Source organism: Monoraphidium neglectum (genome assembly GCF_000611645.1).
Source record: "Monoraphidium neglectum strain SAG 48.87 unplaced genomic scaffold scaffold01431, whole genome shotgun sequence".
Taxonomy (NCBI): Eukaryota; Viridiplantae; Chlorophyta; class Chlorophyceae; order Sphaeropleales; family Selenastraceae; genus Monoraphidium; species Monoraphidium neglectum.
Window position 1 is genome coordinate 923 of NW_014012197.1, and position 13,924 is coordinate 14,846.

Sequence of the window (13,924 nt, forward strand, 5' to 3'; positions counted from 1 at the left end):
GGCAAGAGCATACGCGTTACATGGTGGGCAGTTCAGGGGCCCCCGGCTGTGACGACAGCACAATCGCAAAACGATCGACGGGCGGTTAGCCCAAACTAACCTGACTGATACAGTGAGGGGCTCGTGTTGACACGTATTGCAGTGTTCAGCCCAAAAACGTGCCAACTGACAAGGCACGGCCCAGGGGCTAAAGCCTGACGCCCGTGAACAAACAGACGGCCCTGGGCCGGCCCTCAGGCGCGCATGAGGTCTGCCCAGGAGGGCATCCGAGGCTATTGAACACGCAGCAAAAAGCAGACGGCGGAGCTAGACACGCGCATGCATACAGAGCCACCGCCCTGCGTCAGAGTCCGGCCAGTATGTCCCGCGCCCACTCTGCATCGCCCTCCGCGCACGCCTGCCGCAGGTCCCGGTAGTCGAATGCCACCAGGCTCCAGCGGCCTTTAAGAGGGCAGGGTAGGGGGATGACAGGGGGGGACTGGGCGCTGGGTCGTCCAGATAGAGGTGCAAGGAGGGGCTGCTGCGAGGTATTGGAAGGCGGGGCTTGTGGGGCCAGGCTGAAAGGAGGCGCGTAACACGACACAGCAGAGAGGGGTCTGTGCAAGGAGCAGGCAGGGAAGGCGGCGCAACCGGCAAGGGGCTCGAACCCCAATGCGCGCAACGCCATGCCGTGCACAATGGACACGCCAATCATCCCTACTAAGCAGAGCACAAAGACAAAATCAAGCCGCCTACGGTCTGGGTCGCGCGCCGCCAGGGCGAATGCCTTGAGCACGACCCGTTGTGCCTGCCGGTCCAAGCCCAGCGCTGCCGCTGCCAGAGCCACCCCCTTGTCCGCGACAAGCGCCGCCGCACGCAGCGCATCAGCATCGCCGGGGCCTGCGGACGCTTCTGGCAGCTGCAGGGCGCGCAGCGCGGCTGACACTTGTCCGCCATCCTCCAGGGCGTCAGCAGCGGTGGTGGCGCCACCGACCATCGTGCCGCTGGTGGACGGCACTGCGGGGGGCGGAGCGCCGACCATGGGTGCCACTTGCGCCGGAGGCGGCGGCGTGATGAAGAGTGGGTGCGGATGCGACTGCTGCTGCTGCTGCTGTTGCTGCTGCCGCTGCTGTTGCTGCTGCTGCTGTTGCTGCGGCCGCTGCTGCTGCTGCTGCTGCTGCTCTTCCTCCTCCTGCAGCTGCTGCTGCTGCTGCTGCTGCTGCTGCTGCTGCTGCTGCTGCTGCTGCTCCTGTTCACGCTGTTCTTGCTCCTGCTCCTGCTGCTGCGGCGGCTGCTGCCCCTGCTGCTGCAAATTGACCATACCAGCACCAGCTGGATCCGCCACAGCTGGATGACCTCCCAGAGGTGGTTGCTGGACCTCCCCTGTTGTGGGCGCTGCAGTCTTCGCCCGCTCGCTCAGCTGCTGGCCTGCGCCCCCGCCAATGCCAGTGCCGCCTGCTGCATTGGAACCAGCCTCGTCCACTGGTGTTGCTGCCGCGAGCGCCGCTGCCGTCTCCGCCGCTGCCGCCTCTGCGGCTGCCGCCTCTGCCGCCGCATGGGCTGCCGCTGCCGCCTCCGCGGCCGCAGCCTGCGCCAGCACCTCCTCATGCGTGGGGCGCCGAATGAACACGTCAATGGCGCCATCGCCCGACTTGGTTGCCCCCAAAATGTACCACCCCTGTTAGAAGAGGGTGTGGTGTTGTGAGTAGGTGGTCTGGAGTCGGCACAACCTCACAGGGGGTGCAATTTGATGTAAGCCACATCATGCACTACCATGCCACAGCTGCTGCTCACACCACTGCTTGCTGGGCCCTCCCTTATCCGCCCCCTTCAGCACCCTGCACCAGCAGGCTTTCAGCATGTGTGCACTCACCACACTTGCAGGCACAAACGCGCAGATGCCCTAAACACTCATGCACACACAACCAAACTCCCTCGGAGCCCCTCTTTCCCCTGTGCTCCTGGCAAGGGGGCCGCACCACGTGGTCCCTGAAGAGCTCCTGGAAGGCCTTGTGCTGCAGCTTGTACTGCAGCTGGCTCGTGTGCTGCACAGCAGGGCATGGCAGAGTGAAACAAACGTATGGCATGTTGGCTGCATTTGAGATGTCATATTTGTGAGACATGCAGGGTGGTCATGGTGTGGAGGTCAGTCGGGTGGCGGAACTGGCGGGGGCCGCGGTGCACTTGTGCAGGCAGCACACTCAGCTGGTGCCCCACGACGGCAATTGTCAATCCATTGATAGCAAGATTGCCGGACCGGATGACATTAAGCAAGCCTCAAAATCCCGCCATGCAGCGCGATACTGCTCCCCACCTTGGTGTGCATGCCCTGGGTCAGCTTCACCTCACTGCTTGCCACCACCTGCCACGGCCCTCTCGGGCGCGCCATGCCCGCTGAAGGCGCCGCCGGTGTCGATGGGAGCGAGGAAGGGACGGCCGGAGGGCTGCCGCCAGCCGCTGCCTGCGCCGGCGCTGGCACAGGTGTGGTGCCGCCGCCGTTGCCGCTGCCAGAGCGCGCGGCAGGAGGCGCAGGCGAGGGGGCGCTGCAGCCTTCGCCGGCTTGTGACAAGGGTGCGTCCTCCATGGCGGCATCCTCCTCCCTGTCCACCACAACGCCACTGCCAGCCCCACCACCATTGCCACCATCGCCGCCAGCACCAGCACCACCTCTGGCGTCCCTGCCACCTTCAGCCGCGGCTCCCTGCCCCTGGCTGCTGGACCCCTCATGTGCCAGGCCAATATCCATGCCATGGCCTCCGCAGCCGCTGCCCGCCGCCGTCGCCTGCAGCGTTGCCGGCCCGCCGGCCGCCGGCGCAGCGGCAGCCAAGTCAGCACCGGGCGCGGCGCCCGCGTCATGGGCGATCTCCAAATGCCCAGTGGTGTCGTGAGCATCAGCTGCCGCGCCTAACTCCACCGCCGCCGCTCCACCGCTCACTGCCTCGGCGCTGCCATCCACCACGGGCGGGGCCCTGCAGCCGCCAGTTGCGAGCTGCCCCCCCTGCGCCGCCCCTGCCGTGTCGCCTTCGAGGGTCTCGCCGCCAGAGCCTGCAGGCTCGAGCAGCCTCACTGACAGCTGCCTGGACTTGGCCTCCCTGGACGGCGGCGCGAGACCGGCTGATTTGACCCAGCTGCGCGGCAGGTGCAGGCCGCTGTGCACCACCAGGGCGGTGACGAGCTTGCCCTGGTAGCGGGTGCACGAGGTGAACGGGATGGATTGCATTTTGAAGCATGTTGATGCAGGGAGCGTGAGTATGCGTGGGCCGTGGGTGATCAGCTTGCATGAATGAAGTCGGCAGCGCTGCCCACATGCAGGTAAAATCAGTGGCACGCAGACACATGCAAACGCATTCATCCGAATCAACTCAGTGAGCGCGACAAACATACTATGTGCCTGTCGTTTTGTGTGTGCGCGCGCACATGTGCGTGCGTGCGTGCGCGCGCATGCGTGTGTGTGTGTGTGTGTAAGTGTGTGTGGGTGTGTGCTTGATCAGATGTGAGTGCATGCGCGAGCATATGCATGCGTGTGTGAATGTATGTGTTGTATTTCAAAGGCAGAAATTCGTACTCGCAGCCATCCTCCACTCAGGCGTGTCTGCATGCATAAATCTCCCCACAAGCACGACACACCCACCTGGCTGTACCAAAACGAGTCTCTATCAACTGACACAGGAATGCGCTCCGCGCGTCTCTGAGCTTTGGACGGCCGCCCCTCGCCATCCATCCCCAGCTCTGATGCCCCGGACTGCCGCCGCTTGAGCGCCCCCGACTGCGGGCGACTAGCCGCCCGCGCACTGGCCGCCGCCCCGCCGCCGTCTGCTGGCGTGCCCTCGGCCTTGCCCGGCTTGGCCTGGCGCCGCGCCGCCTCTGCAGCAGCCAGCGCCTCCAGCCCCTCCCTCCGCTCAGCAATCAGCAGCAGCCCCTCCCGCCCATCGCGCGCGCCGCGCGCGCGCCCGAAGCCCAGGATCACGGCCTTCCAGATCAGATCCCCCAGCAGCCTCTTCATCTTCCCGTGCGCCTCGCCGCAGCCCTTGCCGGTCCGGGGGTCGATGACGGACCGGACCTCCACGGATGACCCCGCGTCCCTGCCACCGCCATCGCCGCCGGCGGCCCCACCAATGCCGGCGCCACGCAGGCGGCCGTCCAGCTGCAGCCAGACCGGCATGCGGCCGGCGGGCAGCCCGTCGGCGGCAAAGGCGCGGTCGAGGAAGCGCTCGCGGGGCAGGCGGATGGAGGTGGTGTGGCAGCCCTTGATAGGGCGCGGGTCCTTCTGAGGGAGTAGGGGGACGCAGATTCGCGGTATCAGGCTAGTGAGGGGCAAAAATCTATTGTAGGGAGGGGCCCGTGCTGAAGGTGCCCTGCTGCCGTGGCTGGGCGCGATGCATGCATCTTGCTGCAGAGCGCCCACTGTGCCCGTGTCAGCCTTCCCTTCTGGCCACCCGACCGTTGCCCACCAGCAGGTAAGTGAAGAGCACCTCGACCTCACCGCCCTCCACAACACCGACCGGGCCGCCGCCGGCTGCTGGCGTCCCCACCCCTGCGCCAGGCTGTGCGCCGGCCAGCAGGGCCGCGACGTCTGCTGGAGTCAGCGCGGGCGCCGGCGGCGGCGGCGGCGCCGCCGCCGCCGCTGCGACCGGCGCTGGCGGCGGCTCGTCGGGCACCCACTCCTCATCAGATGAGTCACCAGCATCCCCCCTGCGACGCCGCTTGTGAGAGCGCCGCCGCTGTTGCGGCGGCGGCGCTCTCGCAAGCGGCGGCGACGCAGCGCGCGGCGCGGCATCGGCTGCCCAGTGCGAGAGAAGGCTTTGCGGAAGCGGCGCGATCGCTGGAGATGGCACGGGCAGCTCTCCGGGAGCGGGCGGGTGGTCGCCCCAGTGAAGCCAGCAGGCTCCAAGGTAAACCCCCACTATATGGCCCTCAATGGAGAGCTGTGGAGGAAGGCGTGGGGGGGGGGGAGACGTGGTGAGGGGTAGCGCAAACGTGCCGGGCGGGGCAGGAAGGGCTGGGCCAGAGGTCAGGGTTTGTGGGTTGGGGTTACGAGCAGCTTGCGCGTTGCTTGCTGAGGGCGCTGCTCAAAGCTGCGCGTAGCCGGTTTGCGATTGAATCCCTGGCCTGGTGCAACCTGCACGGATGGCTGCACTGCAGTCACCGGCTCCCATGGGCCCCTGCTGCGAACCATCGAAAAGCCCGTTTGCAGCCACACCCCAGGGGCACCAACGCGCCTCACGAGCAAGCTCGCTGGGCCCAGGCCCGCTCACCAGCAGCAGCTGCTGCCCCTCGTCCCAAGCCTCGGCTCGCGCCTCAACCCAGGCGGAAACCGGCAGCTGCAGGCCTCCCGCGGCCACCCCTGCCTCCATGTCGAGCCCAGCCACGCCATCTTCATGGCCCTGCCGCTGCTGGCCCTGTGCAGCGACCGCGGCTGCTGGCACAAACTCTGCCGCAGCGGCCGCCTCCGACACGTCGAGCACAAAGCAGCGGCGGCCGGCCAGCGCGGGGCCGCCGCCCAGGCGCGCCGCGCGGAGCATCAGCGCCTCCGCCAGCGAGCTCTGCGCGGGGGGGCGGGGGGGTGAGGCAGGTGAGGGGCTGCCTGAAACGCCACGCATGCACAATCCCATCCAACGCATGCGGCGGTCGCACCGCGCCTCTGTGCTGTGACGATGTGCAAACTCAAGATCACATCTTGTGGGCCACGCGACCTTTCCGCGCCGGTCACTCCCTCACTTTGTGCAGGTCCGCATCCTCGTCCTCGCCGGCCATGATGCGATGAAGCAGCTGCGGAGCAGCTTCTGCGAGCAGGCCCATGTCCGCCGCCTCGTCCGGCGCCGCGAGCCCCACATGCACCGCCCAGCCAGCAAGGCTATGGATGGAGCTGCTGCCGGGCTGGGGGGCGCCGTCCGCCGATGTGGCCCACACCAGCGGCCGCGTGCTGCGGCAGGTGGCACAGTGGCACATCACCAGCAAATTGGCGGCCTCCTCGCCTGCAGTTGTTGTGCAGGGCCGGGTGCAAGCGCGCGGGTTTAGGCGTCTCCATGCCAAGACGGGCGCTGCTTGCTGCCGTGGCGTACTGCAGAGTGCATTGACTCGTCCAGGGCCGCCGCTGCAGCCCCAAAGTCGACGCTTGCACTGCAGTACCCACAGGTGGCTGTGCTGCTGTAAAGCAAGCAAGCAGCGATAAAGTGCGCATACATGCAGTGTGTACAACATGCCACGCACCCACCTCCCAAGAGGCAGGCAAAAACGCCGTTGGCGGAGACGTACAGAGGCTCCGACAGCAGCGCGCATGACGCGTGCAGCACTGCTGCACCCAGGCGCGCAGCCGCTGCTGCGACGCTGTCCTCCAGTCCGCCATGAATTCCCACAGCCATGTTCGGCACGCTGGCTCTAAAAGCGCTGACACATGCTGCGTGGCACCCAGATCGCCGGTTGCTGCGCTGTCAGAAGTATGTTACGCTTGCTTCTCGGTTCCTTGCGAAGAATAAAGCAAAAATTCCATGACAAAACGGCCCGTCAAAACCGCCCGACCGTGACAGTCGCCGAACGCCATCGACAGGACCGACCTCGCACCCATTGCAACCCCTTCTCTGGTTATGAGGTCACTGTGATACATGAAGCCATAAGTAGTTTAATGCATGACTGTGTGCTGTCTTGCAGCGAGTGCAATGTGTGGTGGGATGGACCGCATGCAGACCAGCCACGCAAGTCAATGCAGTCCAGACGGACAAGGCGGCTGCACACGATTCTTGCAGAGCCAGCGGTGCGACTCAGACGCCAACGGGCATGGAGGATTTGACGTGGCAACAAGTTTGCCGCGAGGATTGCAGATGGGTGTGTTACACCATGCCACATGCTGATATACTTGCACTTCCGGACCCTTAGAAACGGGGACCTCAATTCTTGTGGCTTTCTTGCACTTATGCACAGCGCAAAAGGGCTATTCGTGCAAATCAACGCACAAAGCTGTCGGCGTCGCACTTGAGTCATATCACCAAGACTAAAACCTGCCTGCAGTCAGGGAAAAAAGGAGGGTGTGGCGATCCTGGCCATCGGGTGGAAAACAAAGCGCTTGTGATCCATCATCCAGCGCTTCTGGAATGATGAGCCTGCTGCCTTCGGGATTAGGTTGGTCCTAGTCACCGTCTGCATGTGCCAATGGCAGCTGCATGCATGCGTGGGCTGCTTCCTGGGCGCGGCATGACCCGGCAGGAAATGAGCACCTGTGGTTCCTCACATGGTGCAGGGATGCATTTGCCGCCTGCCGGCAGGCATAAGCATACTCAGCTGCTGCCACACATGAGACATTGAGGCAGAGGGGGCACGGCCGGTCACTCATAGTCCGCCGCGGTCTCCGGCTCCTCGTCAGGCGGCGGCGGCGTCCACTCCTCCTTGGGCTGCACCTTGCCGCACTGCTTTGCGGCCGCCACTGCCTCCGAGCGGATGAGGTCCAGGTCTGACAGGCTGGAATAGGCAGTGCAGTAAGGGTACTGCGCATGGTTCTCCAGGGCCCACTGCAATAGAAGGGCGAGTCATGTTGTCAGGTGTGTGAGGAAGGGAAGTGGTCAGCAGGCTGAGCAAGCTGCTCAAGGGTAGGTGCCAGAGCGTTGGCGGCTTGCAGCCTGAAGGCTACGCGTGTCATCTCACGGGTGCAGCAGCCCGGCGCGTCTATCGACTCGCGCCGTCGGTGCCTACCTCTACTGTCCGGCCCTTGGCCTTCAGTATGTCCTCGAGGGCCACCTTGTAGCGCGCGTGGAGGTCCTCAAGGCTGTAAGCAGCGCCGCAGTGCAAGCGTGCGCGTGCATGGGTCGGCGTGCAGGGCATGCGTGGTGTGTGGACGCCCCTTTTCACGATGGCAATTGTTGGCTGCATGCTCCGGTATGATGCAGCGCTTGCTGGAACCACGCGGGATTGTTGGGCCTGCAGCGCAGCAGTCACAACGCCTGCTCAGCCTGGCTGGTTCAACTCCATGCAAACCAACTGACCTGAGGTTGTTGTCCAGGAACAGGGCTCGCAGGCGCTGAAAGTCCTCATCTGAGAACAGGACCTGTGTTTGTCCATCAATTCAAGGTGCACTGGGTTGTAGCAGGCGATCCACGGTCAGCCAGAACTGAAGGCGTTCCGGCAGGAATGGAGAAGATGATGATGCGGCCGTTTTGTGGTGCCCGCACCCGCCAGGCGGTTGCGGGGCTGCTAAACTGCAGCCGCCTGGCTATGTGCTCTGGCATTTGGGCGCGATGCACTGCAGGCGGGCGGCCATTCGCAGTGGATCGGGGCGACAACGGCGCCGGTCCTGACCAGCGCGCACCTCTTCGTGAGGCGCCAGGCCAAACTCGTCGAAAAACTCATCGCCGCCAGCCATGATTGTTGCGCCTCTCGCCGGGCTGGCACCGCGGCGTTCAAGCTGTTGCTGCCCCTGCAGCGGCGCGCGCACGCGGTAGTCTTGATCAGCAGCACGCGGCGCCTCGCCGTCCTATATGCTTCTCTTCTTGGCTAATATCAAGTAAGCATAGGCTTCCGCACACTTGCGCAGACTCAAGTGCGGGACTCGAGCACAAGGGTTATGGCGGGGAACACCAATAGACTGGATTTCACAAGCTTTCGAGCGTCTGTTTACTGTAGTGTGAGCTGGTTGTTTGAGACCGCCGCTGGCACCCGTGCTTGTCACACCCACTAGCCACGGGTGTACAGGATACACTCCGTGACAGTATGATAACACGTCTGTATGTGTCAAGAATATGGACAACGTAGCATGTAGACTGCTAGACGAGCTGGCCCCAGCCAAGTTGACAGTCGAAGCAGGGCGTCGGCGATCGCTGCATGCACGCCGCCGGAGGCAGTGAAGATGAAGAGAGCCCCAGCAGCAGCGGCGGCGCGCTGCATGAGTGCAGTACTTGTCCAGAGGGCACAATGGCAGCGCATGTCGCCGTACCAGCGCCGCTGGGCCCACGCTTGCACTGATGGCCTGTCTTCCGCCGCCACAGCAGCTGCCATCGCCGCCGACCCGCCGACACCCGCACCACGCATCGCACCCGCCGCCCCTGGCTGCTGGGCGCTGCGCACGGCGTCACCGAGTGACAGGCTCATTGCCATCGTTGACGGCACAAATGTCGCGATGAGCTGCCGCCCGCGCACGCGGGGCATCAGCGGTGACGGGGTCAAAGCCGGCGTTGGGGCGGCCGCCCACGCTTCGCGGTTCCGTGCGTGGCTGCGTTTCCTGCGTGCCGCAACCAACGCCGACGTGACTCTAGTCGCTTTCGACAATAAGGGGTCAGTTGGCGGCAATGCGCGAGCTACGCTGCACCCTGGCTACAACCGGGCGCGGTACGGGCGCGGGCAGCAAGCAGGTGGGTAGGGAGATGGAACTTTCTGCGCGATGCGTGGGGTGGCCACGCCCTGTGCACCGCATGCCTGTCGCTTTCTCCAGCAGAATGGTGCCTGCCATACCTCACTCCTACGGCATCTCAGAGGCACAGTGGATCGTCTTGACTGCAGATGAGAGGGGCCCCGTGCGTCTGCCGCACTCACAATCCCCATGTGTTACAACGGGGCGCTCCTGCCACCTCAAGGCTCTGCGGATCGCTCAACTCCCTGGGCCGGCGTGCTGCCTGGGTGGTCGCACCTTGACGCTGCCACGCGTGCGGAGGGCTGCGTCCCCGTCCATGCAGCAGTGGGGTGAGCGCGAGCCTCAGCTGCTGCCAGCAGGAGGCGAGGGGGAGGGGGGAGAGCAACATATGTTCGAGCATGCAATCCACCGGCAGTTTGTGTCCTGGCAGCGGCTCGGCTGCAGGTCAGCCTTGTGCCTACCTCCAGATGTATTCAGCAGCAGCCCGCCCCCACCAAAAGAACAAACCCAACCCTCCCCAAGGTTTGAGGCGGACGACATGATGGCCGGCCTGGTGCTGTTGGTAGGTTCAGGGCCTCCCTGGTTGCATTCCAGCCTTGCTTCTGTGCCCCAGGGCCGGTGCTTGCATTTCTGTGGTTGGATTGTGTCGCACTTGCCTGCACAGTCAAGGCAACCCTCAACCCACACTTCATTGCACGACGCACGAACCCATTTTGGACAGCTGCGGTCTCAGCCGGTGGCGCCCGTAGTTGTCCTGGTCAGCAGCGACAGCGACATGGAGCAGCTGATGTGCCCCACTACCTTCTGGTGAGACCCCAGGTCCTCTTGACAACAAGTCCACGTGCTTTGCGTAGTCCTGTGCTTTTTTCAACACCGCCCCTGCCATCCTTTCTTGGGCGGCCCGCCTGCCGCCCCCCACCCCATGCGGGCCCCGCATCTTGCTCAACCCTTCCCCTGCATTGTTTGTGACCCACGGTCATGCAGGCTCGAGTTGGAAGGGGTCCCCTCCAAGGCGCGGCCCTCGGCCCTGCGCCTCCACAGCGCGGCCGAGTTCCAGGCCGCCCACGGCTACGCGCCCGCCGACCACCCCACGTTCCTCGCTCTTGCCGGCAAGAAGGCTGCCGGCGTTGCGGGCACGGGCGTAAGCGAGCGGACAGCGCGGCGGTTGGTGCAGAGGTGCGCTCTTCAAGGGGATACGCGCCCGCGAGTGCCCGCATCTCGTCGTGCGGCTTGCCTGGCCCTTGTATGAATGGGTGTGAAGTGTGTCCATTCAAAAGGCTTGGAACGGCCACAGTCACGCAGCTGCCGCCTGCCTGGTCTGTTGCGCACCACGGCGCCCCACCCCTCCGGGCATGGCTGTAGTCAGCTAATGCCACCAGAGAATGTCTTCTCCCCCAGATTGCCTGGACTTTCGTCCTTGCTGGCCTCTTTTGTATGCTATTCGATCAACACCGACAGGTACCATAATTTGGATTCCGTCTTTGCTGCCGCCGACGCCGGCGAAATCACCGCCTTTTGCGGCGCAGCTACCCAGGCACTTCTCGGCCCCAGCGCAGCCGCAGGCACAAGCATCCCCGGCAGTGCCGGAGAGATGGGCGCGCGTGGTGCGGCTCGGCGCAACCTGTCGCTGCTGCGGCTGGCGGCAGAGCAGCAGAGGGTCCCTCAGGCGGTGGAGGCCGCAGTGCACAGCGCACTGCTTGGCAGCCACGGCGGCGGGAGGACAACTGAGGACGGTGCCGCAGCAGCAAAGGCAGCGCCGAGCGCAGCGGCTGCAGGGCATGCAGCCGGGTCCCAATCATTTGAGGCCGCGGGCGGCGAGGGGCTGGCGCGCCTCGTCGCACTGCACCCGGTGGTCGGCGGCCACTGGGCGCGGTACGCGCCGCAGGCCGCCGCCGCATCGGCCGCGCTGCGGCGGCTGGGCCTGCCTCACGCCGTGCGCTGGGTGTGCTGCGAGGGGGGGCTGCCCCTAGACCTGGTGGTTCGCGTTTTCGATGGCGGCTCGGGGCGCCTCTTGCCAGGGCTGCGGCGCGCTGAGGACAGGGGCGGACGCGGCGACGGCAGCAGCGGTGACATCAGCATCAGCAGCGGCGACGGCGACGGCGGCGGCGGTGGCGGCGGCAGCGAGAGCGGCAGCAGCAGCGGCAGCGAGGGCGGCAGCGGCAGCAGTAGAAGCCGCGCATCCGACCCAGTGGAAGCTGAGCGTGACGTGCATGCGCAGGACAGGATGGCCCGGTCACCTTTGTTCCCCCAGCGCGACTGCGTGGCGATCCAGCTTGTGGGTCCAGATGACGCGGCCCCAAGCACGGGTGCCAGTGCTTTGCCGCTCTGGCAGCCAAAGCAGCGGCAGCTTTCCGGCACCGCCAAGCGGCGGCGAGCGCTGCTGAAGGACTGTGGCTGGCGGGTGGTGTTGCTGGCGGTGCAGGGGACGACCGCGGCCAGGGCAGCCCGTGGTGAGGCCCTCGCAACAGGCATGGGCTTGAGCGCCGGGGTCCATGGCAGCACGGAGTGCGGTGGTGGTGATGGCAGCTCAACTGCGGGCTCCCTGGAGGGGCTGCTGAGGGCGGTCTTGCGGGAAGCAGTTGGGTTTGCTGGTGCAGATTAGAATCACACTCGCTATCCCAACGGTCTGTGTTTCCTGTGACCTTGAAAAATCAGTCGTCTGGAAGCTAATTCAACATTACTTGTATCTAACCAATGCCAAGGGAGTTACAGCTGGGGTTCTGCCCCACCGCATGCTATTACAGCCTTCCATGTGTCTGGAGGTTACAGGCGTCGGCGGCCACTCGAAATCCGACGCGCTACTGCATGTGTGCACCACAACTTCACTTACAAGACAGGTGTTCAGTCTGGCAAACATGTCGGACTGTTCCCTGCCTTGCTGTTGAAAGAAGTGTGTGGATAGACGGCGCCGTTCGTCCAGCTGCACACTGTGCAGCACCTTCAATGTGCGTGTTCCGTTCCGCTGCACAGCACACAGCTTTGCACATGATACACAGTGATTCGGATGGTGTCTTGACATCCGGATACGCACTGCAAAGACCTACAAATGTTCCGGGCAGCAGCAAAACGACCAGGCACGAGGAGGCCGCATGTCACCCGTCCATCAAGTGACACCCTTGAACGAACACACCAGGCCGCAGCCTCAGCCTCTACGCCGCTGTCACTGCATACCGGAACCCTGACTCATATCCAACGTTCGTCATGCCCTTGATTGCTCAAACACACAACGTCGATCTTGCGTTTGCTCTTTGGGCATCATCGGGCATCAGCCCAGCCGTGGTCGTGATATCTTGGGCATGAAACATCGTATATAGATCCGAGTGCGCACAGACGCTTGACCGCGGTGGTGATGGCCTCGTGCCAACAGCTTGTGGCGCGATCGTTGCCCTGTTAGTGTTGAGCACGGATAATCAGACGACCATGCACAGCTTCCAGCATCCATATTGAACCCCTCGGCAATCCGCAGCACGGGGCCAAGCCCCGAGAGGCGGAGCTTGCAGCGCGAGCATCATCAGCACCGCCCTCACATCGGCCGCGCCGCCGATTTCCAGTGATGGCTGACGGGGCTGGCGGCGGAGCAGCGGCAACCGTCACGACACACACGGTGCTCAGCATAGCGCGCAGCGTGGACGACGCACGCACCTCGGACTCGTCAATCCTGGGGGCCAGCGACCCCCTGATCCGCCGATACCCCTCGCCCCGCCAGCGCCACCCCTCCCCCAGCGCCACCCGCGACGTGCGCGCCAGCCGCAGCCGCAGCCCGCCACCTCGGGGCGCTCGCGCCGTGCGCAGCGGTGCGGGCAATGGGCTGAGCGGCGGCGGCCATGGCGGCATGTCAGCGGGCGTCGACCTCAGCGGCGTCGCGTCCTCGTGGGCGGCCTGGCTGCAGCCGACGCGCCTCGACAGGGAGGTGGCGCTCAACGCGCTCGCGGTGGCTGGCGCGTCGATGGCGGACCCGCTGATGTCACTGGTGCGGCCCGGCTGCACGGCCGGGGGTACTCCTGGATGGCTGGCTGCGGCGAGACGGCACAGGCACTGGGCAGCAGGCGCCGCCGCAGTGCCTCTGTGTATTCAAGTCGGCGCAGACAGTGAAGCGTCCGCATGCGTGTTGCAGAGGCGCACTTGTTGTCAAGCGGGATGTGGAGAGGGATGGGGGCGATGTGCTGCTCATAAGCCAGGCAGGGGCAGCAGGGCTCTCTGCTGCCGGCTGGGTTGCTGGGGCTGGGGGTGGGTGGCTGAGGACCTTACAGCCCGCGCCTCCTTTTGCTGCTGCCACCCCCGCCTCCCCAGGTTGACACCGCCATGGTGGGCCGGATAGGCACCGCACCCCTGGCGGCGCTGGGCTCCAACGGCGCCCTCTTCAACTGGTGAGGCGCCGGCGGCCGGCAGGGGCGGGGCCGCAAAGGGTGGCAACGCGGCAAGGCGGGGGCCCCGCCCTGCCGCGGCTTCCCAGGTGTCACGGTCACGATGACCGTGTGCACAAAAGTAAGTGCAAGCATACCGCGGTCCCTGCGCGCACCGTTCGCTGGGCCCCCTCCACACCTCGGCCCCACAGCCTGCTGCTGCCCTGCCCCCTGAGCCAGACGCCATTCCCGCCCCCTCGTCCCACCC

General features: G+C 65.2%; 3 protein-coding genes across 3 annotated transcripts; 1 reads left to right on the forward strand and 2 right to left on the reverse strand.

Annotated features, from left to right (window-relative positions):
- Positions 1–343: 343 nt before the first annotated feature.
- On the reverse strand, positions 344–6,341 carry MNEG_7857 (hypothetical protein; the record flags this gene model as incomplete). Its single annotated transcript, XM_014043668.1, has 9 exons — positions 344–441; positions 736–1,657; positions 1,959–2,024; positions 2,294–3,160; positions 3,611–4,246; positions 4,431–4,904; positions 5,235–5,522; positions 5,698–5,954; positions 6,194–6,341. The coding sequence occupies 9 exons, from the start codon at positions 6,339–6,341 to the stop codon at positions 344–346; spliced, it is 3,756 nt and encodes a 1,251-aa protein (XP_013899122.1).
- Positions 6,342–7,298: 957 nt separating this feature from the next.
- On the reverse strand, positions 7,299–8,329 carry MNEG_7858 (hypothetical protein; the record flags this gene model as incomplete). Its single annotated transcript, XM_014043669.1, has 4 exons — positions 7,299–7,481; positions 7,663–7,735; positions 7,953–8,014; positions 8,276–8,329. 4 exons carry the CDS (start codon positions 8,327–8,329, stop codon positions 7,299–7,301), a joined length of 372 nt encoding a protein of 123 aa, XP_013899123.1.
- Positions 8,330–12,866: 4,537 nt separating this feature from the next.
- On the forward strand, positions 12,867–13,684 carry MNEG_7859 (hypothetical protein; the record flags this gene model as incomplete). The annotated part of the gene is made up of 2 exons (XM_014043670.1): positions 12,867–13,283; positions 13,604–13,684. The coding sequence occupies 2 exons, from the start codon at positions 12,867–12,869 to the stop codon at positions 13,682–13,684; spliced, it is 498 nt and encodes a 165-aa protein (XP_013899124.1).
- Between the last annotated feature and the right edge of the window lie 240 nt (positions 13,685–13,924).